We start from the raw sequence: 17,021 nt of genomic DNA on the forward strand, positions 1-17,021 counted from the left end.
TCTGTGCTGACAGCTCAGAGCCTGGAGCCTGTTTCAGATTCTGTGTCTCCCTCTCTCTCTGTCCCTCCCCTGCTCACACTCTGTCTCTGTCTCTCTCAAAAATAAATAAACATTAAACAATTTTTAAAAAAACTTAAAATTTTAGATGTTATTATAATCAAAATATTCAATACAGCTGAAAAATATAACTCTAGGTAAAGATATGATAGCTGTCTTTTGAGATGAATCAACTCATTCTGTGTAATTAAATAAACCGGTGTACCAACGGGTGAGGGTTACAGAAAACAGTATTGCATCTTAACACAAGACAAACTGAAAACAAAAAGGACTACAACAAGAGTTCTTCATATAGGGTTATGGGGTTACCTAGTGGGGATGTGATAAAGAATTCTAGGTGATCCTTTCCATTCTGAGAGTCTTTAATATCTCAACAACACACTTCAAGTTAATAGTACATCTGGGTTTAGAATTTTATCAACTTTGATTATATAATTTTCAATTTTTATGAAAAGATATTTGCTACAAGACATAACTTCATGGAGAGAGGTCAACTCGTCAACATTTCTATACTGTCGTTAAAGTGGAGGGCCAATCAAATTTGTATTTAAGAGAAAAATATAGTGTATTGGGGTTGATTATTAAAAATATCATTCATATTCTATAATTTTTCTCATACCTAAAACAAACACAATTATTCTATTCTTAAATAAGAAAATTGAGTGTCAGTACTAACTTTGTATGTAAATAAGCTTGAAATTCTTAAAATGGTATCTTTTTCTATAAAATAAGATGCTTGACAAACATATTGAAAAATAGCTAATCTAACAATTTTAAGTTTCTTAGAGTAAGGCTGAACTTTTGCCTTTTCTCTAACTTCCAAAATATATTTTCAAGAAACTGGTTGAAATGTTTTTGAAGAAGAGGGTATAATACATTGAAAATTCCAAGAATTTTTGAGCAGGTGCTAGGCATTTTTAAAGAAAGACAGTAGACTTCCAAACTATGATTATTTCCAAAGACAGACCACACAGCTGAAAATGGAAAACACATATTTCCAAATGTCATAATAGTGTTTAAAGAGCAAGAAAGAGAAAACTAACTATTCCCATATTTGGGTGATTGAAAGCTGATCAACAGGTGATTTTTCTACACCCACCAAAACATTCAGATAAAATTTTCAAAAGAAAGACCTGATAGGAACTCAGCCTTCACACCCACCATCACCAAAGTACTACAAATTTAAGATAAGATTTTATGTGAACCAGTAGTAATCTATTCTTATGCTTTTCTCACCAAAACATACATATCATACATTTTAAGCAAAAAGATAATTCTAAGAATAGAAATAAAGCAGTCTTGTCACATTTGTGATTGCAATAGGAAAGACAAATATTACCAGGAATCATACCTGTGGCAGGGCTGAATTGAGCTGTCTCTGGAGCGAATCTCTGTCATAGATGACATCCTGCAGTCTTTGCTGGGCAAGTGAGAGGCTTTCTTGGGTCTCCCGAAGGGTGTCTAGAAGACGGTCCCTTTCATCTAGCATATTCACCATCAGCTGCTCAAAATGGGAGTCTGAGTCTGAGCCACTGCTTTGGGACCCCCTTTGGCTCATTGGGGTGTCCTCATTAATCGTGGGCATCACTTCACACATCATTGCTTAAAGGAAGTAAAGGGGAGGGAAGTCTTAGTACTAAGAAACTACTTGCGATAATGCCACTTGACCCTCAACTCACCAAACTCTGCAACTCATTAGTCTGATTGTCTCTTTCTTCTCCTACACACTGTTCCAACTCCAACTAAATATTTTGACCTCAATGAAATATGATTCATTGACTTCTGCCAATCTACATCCTTTCTCTTTTATTGATAATCTATAAAGCTTCTACCCAAGATACAACTTGGTTTCACCTACTTCTCGAAGATTTGGGTTTTTTTTCATGATTTATTCCTCCAATTCAATTTATAGTAATATGTTATTCAACTTACTAATAAGTGATCTTCACCTGTAAGTTTACAAATCTCTTATAGCTAACACCTCCATTTTACCCTTATTTGTTATATTGTTAAAAGCAAGCAGAGTGTCTGGCTCTTAATGGGTAGGAAGTAAATGATTTTTGAATGACTTAAATAATTGAATGAATTAATGTTCACTCGTTCATTTAGGAAACCTATGAATAATTGAGTATTCATTTTATGTAATAATCAGTTTTGGCTTTTTAATTTTACCAACAGATTTTTTTGCATACCAACTAGTTTATAGTTTCTTGACTTTACAACTCCCATTTTATTACTTTTATGTGCTCTCTACCTAAATTGTTAAGGTGGTCTACATAAAGTAGATAAAGTGATATTGACTAAATTTGATAGAGGCTTTATGAAACAGACTGAGGTGCATAAGTTTGTTTAGGTCATTATTCCCCTAATTACTGTTAGTATTCCTTTGTCTCCTGAGAACTGCATTGTCTGCTTTCCATCCAAACAATACAAGCTAACACTCTTTCAAATATTCCACAAAACAGACACCATAAACTACATTAGCTAATGTAGTAACTTCACATCTCAGCTGTTAATCACAAGGTTCCAGTCATGAAATAAATGAACTGCTTAGAATATTTTTAAATCATTTATTAATTTGATTTAAAATAGACAACAGACTTTTAGATATACTGATATACTGTATAGCATTTTAAAAATCAGAAATTATCTCATTTTCCCTTTTACCTTCTATCTTATGTTTGAAAAAGAATCAAACCCATCTCAATTTCAGTTGTTGTACTGAGGCCAGGAGCTATTAATTAGAGGGCTTGGTTTTGCAGAAGGCTGATGTGGAGAAATACTGGTTTTGCTGTTGATCCTAGAGCATTCTTTGGTTTTATAATGCGAGTTCAATTCATTTTTCTGCCTATATATTCCTGTCCTTGGGGAAAATATTTCTGGTGATATAGTCAAATAAAATGTCCAGACTTAACAGGTCAATAGTTAATTACTTTTATGCAATTCTTCATATAAATTGGGTTATTGAGGAGATAAATTCAATTATCTGAATGATTTGGTCAGGGCACACTGAAAACTAGGAGAAACTTTTTAAAAGATAAAAGGAAAGTATCTTGTGGCTGATATTCTACATAAAAATGTAAGGGGGGGGGATGAATTGTAGGATAATTCAAGATAATAGTTTGAATTGTTGCTCATCACTCCAAACACTGGGCTACCTGAAGGCAAAAGAATTGACTTGTTCAATTTCTTATTCACCCTAAAATAAGTAAAAGAATAGATACATAAGATGTATTTAAATGCACACGCGAGTGCGCACACACATTGTTACTATTGCTAACCACTTAACAGATAAAAATATAATATTTTTTGTATTTTTCTCAATTTGAATTTTATTGAAACACTATCACAAAAATGGAAAGAAGACTCGTTTCTAACTGCTATACATCTTCTTTTCATTAATTGAGAAGGAATGGGGAAAAAAAAATGTTCCAACGCATTTGAATATTAAAAACAATTAGTTCACATGCCATGCATGAAAATCCACACACTGAACAGCTGTGTCATTCTGAGAAATCATTAGCAGGAGCCAATGTGTTTCTTTTTGACATTTAAGGTTAAAACAAAACACTGGGAGAGGAAATTATAGCACTGTGACAATTTGTGCCAGAACACTTGCAAGGTTTACATTTTAGGGTTACTTAAACATTCTTAAATCCATATTTTACATCATATCCTTCTTGGGAAAAAGCCCTTCGTGCATCTTAACTCTGAATTACTCATAAAAACTTGAAATTCCAAGGAAAAGCATAACTGCAGTGATTACCTCAGCTACAATGCCCTCCTGGATATACTACCCTAGTGCTAACAAAGGCTTGGTGTCACCATGGGACATTACACATTCACGAACTTTAGGCTCTTATATCAGTATAAAAGCTGGTGTCTGATTTAGTCAGTCCAGAGATGCTACAATGAGAAGTAGCTTAGGGACTTAGGGTCTTAGCCTATTAATTCACTCAACTTGATTTCACAACTAAGGCGTTGGAGCAAGTCACATCACCTCTCAAAACCTCAGTATTCTCTTCTGTAAGGGAGGGGTAGAATCCATGATTTTCTTTTAAAACAAGCCCATTGTAAGGCTTCAATAGAATACCTGACTGAGATAACACAGTAAAATTCTAAAGGGCAATTAAAAATTCTAGTATTTATTTAGTTATTGTATAAAGTGAACAACATTAACCTTTTCAGACAGAATATTTTCCCTTTATGATTCATTCTAATTCTAGGCCTAAAGTTTTAATTCCAGTGGGTACTCTGAACTCTTCAAATCCAATTGGGAGAAATTAAACTATGCAAAAGTTACTTAGGAAATAGATGACTTAATCTGCTTTTTCTTCACCAACAGACAACCCAGATGAGCAAATCTAAAGTCTTTTCACCAAAACTAGAAGAAAAAATTTTTTTCTAAAAAATTTAAAGGCCACTTTCATGAACTAGCTTAGTTTCTGGCACTAGAACTCCTATCCTGTCTTATATAAATGACAAAATACTTGTATAACCCTGAAGACAAAATACAACTTGTTTCTAAATGCATATTTGGGTATTAAGATCATATATTCAAGGTAAGAGTTAAACACCCTATTGTAGAATGGCCAACATCTGAAGCAACTTCCAAAGGCTGTCTACCCTCTAGTGTACTCCATCTTCCTATACCACTTTTAACTTTTACAATCATTTTCAGTCTTAAAAATTGTATTGTACCACATAGTTCCTGAAAAACCAGGAAGGACATCCTAACAGCTCACTTGGATATTTGCCTTTTCAGCACCCCTCTCCAAAGCCAATTGAATTTATGAATTATGTTATCCTCTTCTAGATGTTGATGCCTGTTCATTAAATTACCTAAGGTTTCAAGACCTAGTTAGAGACATTGTTTATTTTGTTGTGAAAGGGAAAAAAAATGATAATCTGATTGGTTTAATTGTCCCAGTGCTTAAATTTAGCTGGAAGAATGTTATACCAGGAAAACCAACTCCCTTACTCTTAGTATGTAACCTTGACTGTCTTCCAGATCTCACAGATTTCAAAATAAAAGTTTTGAATGCCCACTGGAGTCGTTACCCAAGGGCTTTCAAGATCCAATGTGTTTCTTAGTAATATACGCCTCTCAAGAAGTACTTATTCAGATATGACAATGTTACAAAAGGCTTTTTTTCTGTCAATGAATCACTTTATTGAAGCAAATCCTTGGGATTTAGACCCGACTAGAGGCAAAGATGCAATTATTCTGGGTAGTTAGTTTCCTCTTCAAAGATTTAGTCTTAAGAACCAACCCAGCTCCACCTCAGTTAACCCACAAGGAGAGAAATCCTAGCCATTGTCTGATTACATTACATGAATATTCCTCCTCCTATTTAACTCTTTGAAATCCCTTGTCCTCAGGAAATATTATTACCACCTCTAATGGAAGCATTTTGCACTTTCTTTACCCCAGTGCTTTTACAGATGGCCAGGAGCCAGCCCTCGCCACACAGCTGGACAGTTATCTCTCAGCCACACCCCCCCACCACCACCCTGAAGTTGACTTCATAATTTCCACACTAAAATTCTGTATGGTTTGCCCAACGAGAGACAGCCAAGTCGGGAGGAGGTGGAGAAACAGGAGAAGGGAGAGGATGGGGGTGGAAAGCAAAAGGTATGGAACAGTAATTGGCAAGGAGGAATTTGCATCTCATCTTCCCTGGGGGCGGGGTGGGGCCGGGGAGGGGGGTGGTAAAAAAAAAAAAAAATAAATAAATAAATAAACAAGGCGGAATGGAAACCTTGCAACTCGAACACAGTTTCGGTACCTAATGTCTGTAATTTCGGGTCCTGCTTCTTCAGTTGATCAATGACAACCGCAGTCTCAGGCTTGACGAGAGGGGAAGCTCACAGCCGGCACTCCTGGACCATTTCCCTAGCAACCGGAGGAGAAAGGCAGCTTAGACACTCGCGTGCCCCGGCGCCCTCCCTGAACGTGCCCCGGCTGGGTGGCGTGGCAGCAGCCCGGCATCTTCCCGCGGCTCCGTCAGCAGCCAAAAGGAGAAGCGTCCATCGGAAAAATGGCATATTACAAATTTTGCTTTGGGAAGCAGAGCTCGGTTCAGACCATTGTCAAAGGGAGGAGAGGGGGAGGCGGCTCTTAAAGCAGTAGCGGCCCCTTTGGCGGAGCAGCCTCGGCTTCCCGCGTGCAGCTGGTGACCCGGGGCGGGGAGCCGGGAGCAGGGGACTGGGTTGGACTCACAGAAACTTAACCGAGCGGCGCCGCTCCCCCCCTCCCCCCCCCCCCGGCCACCATCCCCCCTCGCAGGCCACCCGGAGGGGGTCCCTGCAAACGCGAGCTTTGGGGAAAGGCGAGAGGAGTATCTGGAAGAGAAGTTCTCCACCCATGCCCCCACCCGGAGCCTCTCCGGAGTTGATGGCTAACGCCGAGAGTTGGGAAGCTAAAGGGAAGCGACTCCCCAGGGATGCGGGGAGCACGACAGGTCGTCTCCCGGCCCCCAGACTGTTTCCGCGCCAGGGCGTCTCATCGAACTCAAAAGAGGCGCCTCTTCTCCGGAGAGGCGAGCCGTCGGCCCCCCACACCCGACTCTCCTCCCAGCCTCTTGGCGAGCCTCGTTGCTTGCACCAGTCGGCCGGGGGGGACCAACCTGCCGGGAGCCGGTGCGGACGCTACAGCATCGTCTCTCCTCACTCGCCTCGTGCTGTCGCTGCCGCCGCTCCTCCTCCCCCGCCTCTCCCCCCTCCTCCTCCTTGGCAGCCGCCACCTCCTCTTCCTCTGGAACCAGGGCTTCCCCTGGAAGCTGCTGCAGTGGTTTCCACCGGCCCTTAAATAAATTCTGAAGTAATCACGTCTTTGCTCTCCTCCTCACGCACACGCGCTCGCGGATACACACGACTCCCTCAAAGCCGCTCCCGGGCTGCTGGGGCTGGCGGCCGTCCCAGCGCCCCCTGAGAAGCCAAGGCTGGGGGTGGGCAGGTGTGGGCAGGGGGTGCGCTCTTCCTCGTCCGGGCTTCCCCCCGCACAATGGTCGCCGCAGGAAAGCGCGTGTCGGCTGGTGCTGTGGGGAGGCCGATGCGCTTGGGCACCTTCTCGCTCTCTGGCCTTCCGTGCTTGTCATTTCTCTAAGCAGCGCCCTGCTCCCCGGACCGAGGCACGGTAGTCATGGTTGACCTGAGTCAAGCTAGGGTGTGGTGGCATCTGTCACTTCTCGCTACCTCTCCAGCTCTTCTCCATGCATTGCTTTGGCGATAAGGATGGTGTGCGAAGTCCTCCCCCGCCCTAGTAAATTTCAGCTTTGAGCAAAGTCTGGTCTTTGGAAAGGGGTTCCAGTCCCCCTCTATACCTACACATCTCTTTAAGCTCTTCTCCTTTCCTTCTGCTGTCAGTACAGACTCATTCCGCCAGGAATAGGGAGGAAGCAGGAGACAAAACCAGTACCCACTCTGAGAAGGGAGGAAAGGTTGTCAGGGAAGGAAATTAGCCTCGCCTAGTTTTAGTGAACGGGAAGAGGCCACGGAGAAGGGAACAAGGAGAAGGATTAAACTCTGTGTATAATATGGGGATTAATGCAAGTATCCTCAGGGTTTAGGGCAAGAAATCCAAAAGGCATGTTTTGCTTTTATGTATCACAAAGAGTCCGAAGCTAACTGAAAAAATAGTTTGTAAACACCATCTCACTTAAATCAAGTACAATATCAGGAAACAGGATCTTTTCTTCTGGAGTAGCATTTAATTCAGTTAGCAACCCCATAGTGAAATGCGAGGTCAAGTTCATATATTTCCCCCTTCTCTTCTAGACTGTTATTCAAATTCTGCATCATGACATAATCCTATAGTAATTAAATATAAGAACTAGGTATTTATCCAAAGGATACAGGAATGCTGTTTCAAAGGGGCACATGCACCCGTGTTTATAACAGCACTATTGACAATAGCCATAGTATGGAAAGAGCCCAAATGTCCATCGACTGATGAGTGGATAAAGAAGATGTGGTGTGTGTGTGTGTGTGTGTGTGTGTGTGTGTGTGAATATTACTTGGCTATCAAAAAGAATGAAATCTTGTCATTTGCAACAACGTGGTTGGAACTAGAATGTATTATGCTAAGTGAAATAAGTCAGTTGGAGAAAGACAAATATTGTATGCTTTCACTCATATGTGAAATTTAAGATACAAAACAGATGAACATAAGGGAAGGGAAGCAAAAATAATGTAAAAACAGAGAGGAAGACAAACCATAAGAGACTCTTAAATACAGAGAACAAATTGAAAGTTGCTGGGAGGGTGTTGGGGTGGAGGATGGGCTAAAAGAATTGGGACATTAAGGAAGACACTTGTTGGAATGAGCACTGGGTGTTATATGTAAGTGATGAATCACTAAATTCTATTCCTGTAATCATTATTACACTTTATGTTAACTAATTTGGATTTAAATTAAAAATAATTAAGTAGAAGAATAATTAGATGATTCATTAGATGTCTACTGAAGCATTATTTCTGAAACATAACATGCATATAGATTACCAATTGATCTTATTAAATTGTGGATTCTGATTCACCAGGACTGGGGTAAACCCTGAGCTTCTATACCTCTAACAACTCCCAGAGAAGATCACACTTTGACTAACAAGGGTCTAGACCACTCAATCAACCTACCATTTGATGTGGCTTAACCACTCTTAACTACAGAAAATTCATTAACTCATGCAATAGTCCAGTCCATTTTCAGATAGACCTAATTTAATAATAATTTTTGCATATTAATCATATATCAGTACTCTTTTAACTTTCACTCTCTGGCATTTCCCAGAAGACATAAAATGCCCTTTATACTTGAAAAAACTTCATATGTTTAAAGAGAGTTTATATGTCACTCTGTAGAAGAATTCCTTTCTTATTAAACCTTGGTTCTAATTTCCTTAGTAATCAACATTTGCCTTGTACAGCTTGAGATATTGTTACCATTTCCAAGAAGAGTGTTGATTTGCCTGACTCCCATTCACACATCAAATAAAAGTTTTAATTCTCAGTATAATCCCTACATGCGGCTGACACACAATTAAAGGATACCCAGTAGATGCTATCACAAAAAGAATTTGATGATGGAAGGCTGGAAATAGTCATAGGTAAAAAATATTTTAGTAAGAAGAGATAGTCTTCATGGGCACTCTCAGCTTAGAAACTATACGTTCTCATTTTCTTACCACTAACATCACTACAAAAAAAAAAATAACCTTTCAATCAAAACTGAGAAGCATTTATAAATAGCAATTTTGCAGGAGAAATTAGGTCAGCCAATTCACATGAGTAAAGAGGAGTCACCCTCTACACCAGTTCTTCTAGTTTAATAGCCCTCAAATTTAGCATGTAGGAGAATCTCCAGAAGGCTTGTAACAACACAGATTTCTGAACTCCATCCCAAGAGTTACAGATTCAACAAGTCTGTAGTATGGTCAGGGAGCTTGCACTGCTAATAAATTCCCGGGCAATGGACTACTGCTAGGTCAAGAATCCCACTTTGAGAACTACTGCTTAAATAAATCTGAAGGAATTTGGGAACAAAATACATAGAGATCCAAAAAACACATTTCATCTTGTTCATTGAAGACAAAAAGTCTCTCAAACAAATATAGAACCAATTGATATGCTACAGTTACCATCTGCTCTTTAATAACAAAGGATCACTGATTAAGATGAGATATGCTTATCTTCTGGTCAACTAGTGTTAGGAAGAGATAGTGCAGGGCACCTGGGTGGCTCAGTCGAGTAAGAGTCCAACTCTTGATTTCGGCTCAGGTAATGATCTCACCGTTGGTGAGTTCAAGCCCCCGCCTTCGGGCTTGTGCTGACAGTGGAGACCTGCTTGGGTTTCTCCCCCAGCTCACTCTTTCTCTCAAAGTGAATAACTAAACTTTAAATAAAAAGGGGGAAGAGGTAGTAAAAATCACCCCTTTCATTAGTCCCAATACCTTTTACCAATGGAAGGATTTAGTCCATAGAGGTATACAGTGTTACTAGTCACACTTACTAATGTTCCCTCCATATATTTTATTTTACATACGATTTTTTTCTATATAATTTCTTAAGTGGGAGGTGTCATACAACTACTCTTTAGTAATAATAATAAAAAGGGCTTTTTTTTTTTTTTTTTTGATCAAGGATGGTTTTGTTTATAAGGATTAAGTTACTGAGATCAAAGCACAAGAGAAGCAAGGGCCATGACAACAACAAAGATTCGGTAAGTGACAGTAATTTGTCTTTTGAGTGCAAGGATAATTTGGATGCAAAAAGAAAGCAAATAATATTAGTTGTAATAGACATGTTGATCTCAATATCACCTCATTTCAATCGTATAGTTACTCATTCTAAAAATATTTCGCCTATATTCACAATAGTTTATGTTAACATTGTTAAAATAATTAAATGACATTTTTTTGCACTTATGCTTACTGTTGAGTTTAAAACTGAAGACAGATTTGAATAAAAAATAGAAGTAACTCCTTTCATACACTTTACCTATAGTTTTGTGGGAATGTGAATTTTATTTTATTTCATTAAGCAGCAAGGCCACACAATACTATGACATCGTATTATTTAGAATAAGCAACAAAACACCAAATACATAATGACTCAATCCCAAATGAAGTTTATTCTTCACTCTCTCAATATTCCAGGGTAAGACGTGGTCAGTGGTCTCCTTTCTTTCACACAGTAATTTGGGCACCTTTCTTAGCTGGCCCCTGCCATCTCCTCTGGTTTTATATCCAGATGGTGAAAGGAAAAATATAGGGTACAGGAAGCACCCCACTTCTAAAACCCTTGGTCCAGAAGTAACACACACTTTTCTCATGTTCCATTCCCGAGAACAACCCACATGGCAATATCCACTTATAAGAGAAGCTGGAAAAGTAGTCCACAGAGCCTTAAGGCTGAAAGAAGAATAAAAAGGCTCTTGTTGAAAACTTAGTTTCTCCCACATACTGTTTGTGAAATGATAATAGAAAGAAAAGATATGTAAAAGCATATTATGTTTAATTTTTCTGTTATGCACACATTAAAAAATAGATCAAATGCAATTAATTGAAATGAATTGTCATAAAATTCATATCCGGTTCTATCATAAATAGCAAGCACTTTTTATTATGTAGGTTTCATGTTTCTTGTGTTAATGCTACACATTACTCTACTTACTTGTCTAAAAAACAAACTGCAGAATAGGAGAGCTATACTAAGCACATTGTTGCTAACTCTTGTGCCTCCACATGAATATATAAGCATCAATTCTCACAAGATAAATTGTTGTGAAAAGACTACATTAATCAGCCTTTATCCATGCATTTACATGGGATTACTGTAAAATGTACCAATTTGACAAATAGTCACTGAGATTTCAGCTCATAACTAAGAGTATCTTAGCATTCGAGAAAAGCAAAAACTGTTATTGTCTAAAGTCAAAGTATGAGAAGAGAAGGCAAGTTCCAGAGAATTTTCTCTTGCATCATTCTGTGCTGACATCAAATCTAAGACTAATACCAAGGCACTGGAAACAAACAAAATAGTGAAAACTTCAGAAATATTTTTTCTCCTTTTAAAAGGAAAAATAACATTTGTAGGGGAAAAATCTGTTATGTTCCTCCTCTTTAGATCATTACGAGGTGAAATATCAAGGGAGAAGAAACATCCTAAATACATTCAGCAGTTGTTTTCACCTAGAGAGATTTACTCTAATATAAAGCCCCATAATAAAGTTTTTCATTTTTGCCTCTGCTCAAATTCTGGGATCCTCACTTATAATTCTCTAAGAATTATAGAATTATATGCTGGGAACACTAATCTAACTCCATTCTTACAGGTGAGTAAATTAAAACTCATTACTAATAATTCCTGGGTTTTCCAGGTCAAGCACCTGAAGAAGCTAGGTACACACGGCTTGACTTCTAATATGCACTTTTTAACTTCTGTCAAATATAAATCTTCCAGAATTTGACTCAAACTTATTTCTGATTAGCTAACTACCTTGATTATCAACATCACTGATACCAATCTAATATTTCTTTGAATCAGTTGGCAACACAAATAAACTGAATAAAGTTGAGCTCAGTGATTACTGCTGTTCTTTTGGTGAGACATCTTTGGGAAAAAAATCACCATTTCTTTTTCATTCAAAGACATGTGCAAGCAGTCACGGACAGTCAAGTAAACAATGAAAATAACTTAGATGGGTAATCTTCACTTTGGATATACTTTAAAAATTCATAGAGTAATGAAGCACATAAATGTATGATTCAGAAAGACCATAATTAGAAAACAGTATCTTCAGTATTAAAGTAATAAGAAAAATTTACTTTTTTAAAGTTTATTTATTTTGAAAGAAATGGAGAGAGCATGAGTGGGGGGGGGGAGGAGCAGAGAGAGAGAGGGAGAGAGAAAGACTCCCAAGCAGTTTCCACACCAGCAGCGCAGAGCCTGATGTGGGGCTCAAACTCATGACACTGACCCAAAATTAAGAGTTGGATGCTTAACCAAACTGAGACACCCAGGTGCCCCTAAATTAATAAGAAAAATTTAATAACAAGGAGTCCTAGACAGTTGAAGTCTGTACAAAACTTTCTTCAAAATGACAATTATATAATGTACTTAACAAATGGCTCTTGTGTTCTCAGTCTGAAATGGAGTGGAAATACGTTCATAAATGTAGAGGGGTGAGATGTGGAAGGGAGGTCAAGACTAGGTGGGGAAATGGCAAGTGTTCTAGCATGTGCTAATGGGTAAAAAATCATTCCAAAACCTAGTAATGTAAAACAACAAACATTTTCTTATTTAATCATGGTATCAGTTGGTCAAAATTTGAGAAGTTCTTGCCTACATAGTTCTGGCTTAGAATCTCTCATGTGGTTGTAATGTGACAGTGGCTAGGCCTGGGAGAGTAGAAACGCTAAAACAGCTCAGGCTGACTGGGGAGATATCTCTAACTCTATTTCTCTTCTCACCCCCTCCTTCTGTGGTCTTATGGCTTCTACATGTGGATTGCTAAAAGGGATAGGTTGGGCTTCCTCGCAGCATGGCAGCCTAAGGGCAGTCAGATATCACAGCAGAAGTCAAACCAAGTGGTGAACAAGGCAGAAGCTTGTTATGTCACTTTTTATGACCTAGCTTTGGAAGTCAAGGTGTCACCTCTGCAACATTTCATTATTGGATGCCAGTCACCAGCCCACTTGATTTCAAGGGAATGAAACATAGACCCTCACCTCTCAATGGGAGGAGCATCAAAATCACATGGTAAGAGAAGTAATATTGAAGCCATTTTTAGCAAATACAATCACCCACCGTAGGCTACTTTTGTGAAATGCACATTTGCTATGAAAATATTCTATTATATGAATAAGTTTTTAGTTTGTAAAGTGTAGGCAAAGTATTTTAGAATGTTTTAAAAATAGGTGAAGAGTTGGTAAGTAAAATGTTTGTTAGACATGGGTGGAATTCATGAGAATTGTCCAATATAAGATAAGTAGTTATAAAGCAGAGCATACTTGTGTTAAACATAGGCAGAGAGGGGTGGATATATCAGAGATACATAATATTCATGAGACACCTGGAAACTATATATTTATAGTATGTAAATATACCTAATAATAAATATACAAGAAGCCTGTATGTATTTAGGATACAATAGATATACATGAAAAATTATCTTTCAAAAGTCTTTATTTGGCCATCATTGGTGACTTCAATTATGACTTTATATGTCTTCTGCTTAAATAACACAAATAAAACTCATTGCTGTTCATTAGGCTAACGGGAGAACTACATCTATCAGCCACGTGTATTTGTCCCTGCACCTATGAATCATTGAGCCAGAGTGTATTTTGTCTTTTGAATAAAGCTCAAGCTTCAAGCCTGGTCTTTGTGACCACACCATCAGTTTGGAAGGTTGATGTAGCAGAGAGAGGAACAGGACATTTGATGATTGCATACCTCAGGATTATGACCGTGTAGCCCTTCCGCACTGTACCATATTCTGTGTCTTAACCTACCCTCTTTCCCTTTGCTTCTGTGTGTTTTTAATAAACTAGATAAAATGTGTCATTTAAGTATTTTAATTTGTTCTGTGAGCTTTTCTGTATCATGACCCCCCGGATAGCGTGCTGTTGATCTACTTGGAGGCTACTATTCATTGTATTAAGGCAATGTCCTATGACACTTCATATTGGGAAGTGAGGAGGCAAAGTTTGGGTTCTTTTAACTCCAAGTATTTTTCCATACTTTTTGGATTGGGCCCCAAACAAAAACAAACAAAAAACAACAGTAAAAAACCTGATCTTAACCTACCAGGTGTCAGTCAACTGGCTTTTCCCTGGAATCCCTGAAGTCTCATTCAGCCACAGAACCCAAAATTATGCCATATGTGTAAGTTGTGTCAGACAACCACCAACAAATGGTGCCAACCTGCGACTGGGTCCAGGTTAAAATTGTATAGGGGACCCGGAACCTGGACTCCTGGCAAGCTGGCAGTAAAGTCTCATTATGATCCTTTGATTAATCTTGAAATTATGCAAGTGTGCATATTATGTAATTAAATTTATTTTAGTAATCATTTACTATAGTAAATATTCGTTACAGTACACGTCTGTGTTTTCTTTTCATTTACTTTCTCAATCAATTTTAGAGTTTTCGTATTATAAAATGAGTCTTTGGATTTTGGATATCATACATTTGTAAACAAGGTTTTTATTCCTGTTTCTAGGAGTCCATGAATCATCTAAGAACCAGCTGGCGTAGGGAGTCAGGAGTCACACAATATGATAAGAGAAAACTTGGAGGTGATATGGGAACCCAGAAAAGAACCATCTAATCTATTTATGAGAAATCAGAGCTGAGGAAGAGAAAGGTTTACTAAGTAAATCATGAATGGATGGTGTGAAAATGTAATAGCAATGGCAAATAACCAGAGACAGATAAACTATAACTTACATACTGAAGAGGACATAGTGACAGTTTGGCTACTATGTGAAGATGGGGGAGACATAGACTGAGAGAAGAGAATAAAAATCGAAGCAGCAGCCATGACCATGAAAGAACATGTAAATCTTGTTAAAGAGCCTAAAATTTATCCTGAGGGAGCCTAGGAAAATTTAAAATCAAGAAAAAGGAGAACATATTTTGGAAGGAGCAGGATAAAAAAATAGGAAAGAAGAAAGCTATTATAGGTAAGGTATGAAGATAGAAACACTCTTCAGTGGCATATGAAACAGGCAGGAGAATATTTAGGTTAAAACAAAATGAATGTGGTTTTGACCATGTTGAAATTTATTATCTGACTGTGAGCCATCCATTTACAGATATTCAAAATACGTTGGAAAAGCTAACCTATCAAATGAGAACTCTGGAAATCATTAGTGGTATTTTAAACCATGGAAGTGAACAACATTGGTGACAAAAAGTGCAGGATTAGAAAAGAGAGCTGAAGTCCAGAATCCTAGTGAACACTAATATTTACAAAATGATTCTAACAAGAAATAGGCATATAAGAGAGAAAAATCAGGAGGGTATATGACATGTATACAAGTTAAAAAAAATTGCAAAAAGTGGGGGATGGTCTAGAATATTGAGTAAAGAAAGTTTCATTGAAGTGATAATTATAGAAGACAAATCACAATGGCTTAAGGAGATTACAGGTTGAAATAGTGTCCGTCCAAGGAATATGGCTACTGATGGTGGGAAAGGGATAGAGTAAACTGAAAAGAGAATATAAGAGTTCTTGTCTTGGAGTCACTAGAGCTCCACATAGTCCTTTGGTGGGCTTTAGAAAGTTCTAGAATCCCCTGAAATAATACACAAATAATAATTTGTATGTGTATATACACAAGTGCATTTTTTAAATGAATATTGATAGTATGAGATTCTTTTTTTTTTTTTTACGTTTTTATTTATTTTTGAGACAGAGAGAGACAGAGCATGAACGGGGGAGGGTCAGAGAGAGGGAGACACAGAATCTGAAACAGGCTCCAGGCTCTGAGCTGTCAGCACAGAGCCTGACACGGGGCTCGAACTCACGGACTGTGAGATCATGACCTGAGCCGAAGTCGGACGCTTAACCGACTGAGCCACCCAGGCGCCTGGATAGTATGAGATTCTTGAGGGAAGTCAGAGATCAAAAGATTAGTAACCAGAGCTGTATGTAATATATTAGATACCCATTAGTTTTTATACTCTATGTATAATTTTTATAACTTGCAGAGACCTAAATTTGTATATAATCACAATATATTATTGTGACTAGTTCTTATGAGACAAGAAAACAAATCTACTTACTTTATTATAATGCATATTGTTATATATTTTATTACTATTTGCTATTACTCACAATATTCCCTGAAGAAGATTTTAAATCCCCACCTGTTGCAATGCTTATTGCACTGCCTCCCATAGGAAGAGTATGCATCCCTCCTGTATTGACATAAGCCTGCTCATGTTTCTTGACTGTGTTCATGGAAGAAGTGGCCATACCAGGACCTAAAAAAATTTTATCACAGTTTTTCTATGGCTCTTTTCCTTCTGCCACAGATCCAAGAGAGATGCTATTCCTTTAGCCTAATATATTAATATACTTTCCAAAATCATATCTTTGGCTAATGTGTTCACACATCAATATTCTTGGGATATTGTTGCCATTCTCAGGTTTTTCTCCTTTTCCATTCTATGTAACCAATGCAAAGGAAGGACTGCATCAAGAATTTTATTTTTTTTCACAGAACAAGTATATATTGAGGAATGACAGAATATTACTTAATATGAACCATGCAAAAAGAAAATTGGCCACACTCCCTGGGGTCCTAAGGAATAAATAAGACAAAATCACAATGGACTTTAGCATAAAAATGTAAAGGTATAATCCAGTGAAATTTTATGGAAATCAAAGCAGTAATGTTCTCAAAGAAGGTAGAAGTTAATTCGGTTTAATTTTTTTTTTTTTTTAATGAGTA

The 17,021-nt window shown here is 38.0% G+C and overlaps 1 protein-coding gene across 1 annotated transcript in view; it reads right to left on the reverse strand.

Moving 5' to 3' along the window:
* PPFIA2 (PTPRF interacting protein alpha 2) overlaps nucleotides 1-5,901 on the reverse strand; it is a 481,896-nt gene extending 475,995 nt beyond the window's left edge. The window contains exons 1-2 of the mRNA XM_042947254.1: nucleotides 5,847-5,901; nucleotides 1,409-1,659 (exon numbers count right to left, since the gene is read on the reverse strand). Coding sequence (XP_042803188.1) covers nucleotides 1,409-1,657 — 249 coding nt within the window. The 5' untranslated portion in view covers nucleotides 1,658-1,659; nucleotides 5,847-5,901. The remainder of the gene's footprint in view (nucleotides 1-1,408; nucleotides 1,660-5,846) is intronic.
* Between the last annotated feature and the right edge of the window lie 11,120 nt (nucleotides 5,902-17,021).

The sequence above is a fragment of the Panthera leo genome, chromosome B4 (genome assembly GCF_018350215.1).
Source record: "Panthera leo isolate Ple1 chromosome B4, P.leo_Ple1_pat1.1, whole genome shotgun sequence".
In the NCBI taxonomy this organism is placed as follows: Eukaryota; Metazoa; Chordata; class Mammalia; order Carnivora; family Felidae; genus Panthera; species Panthera leo.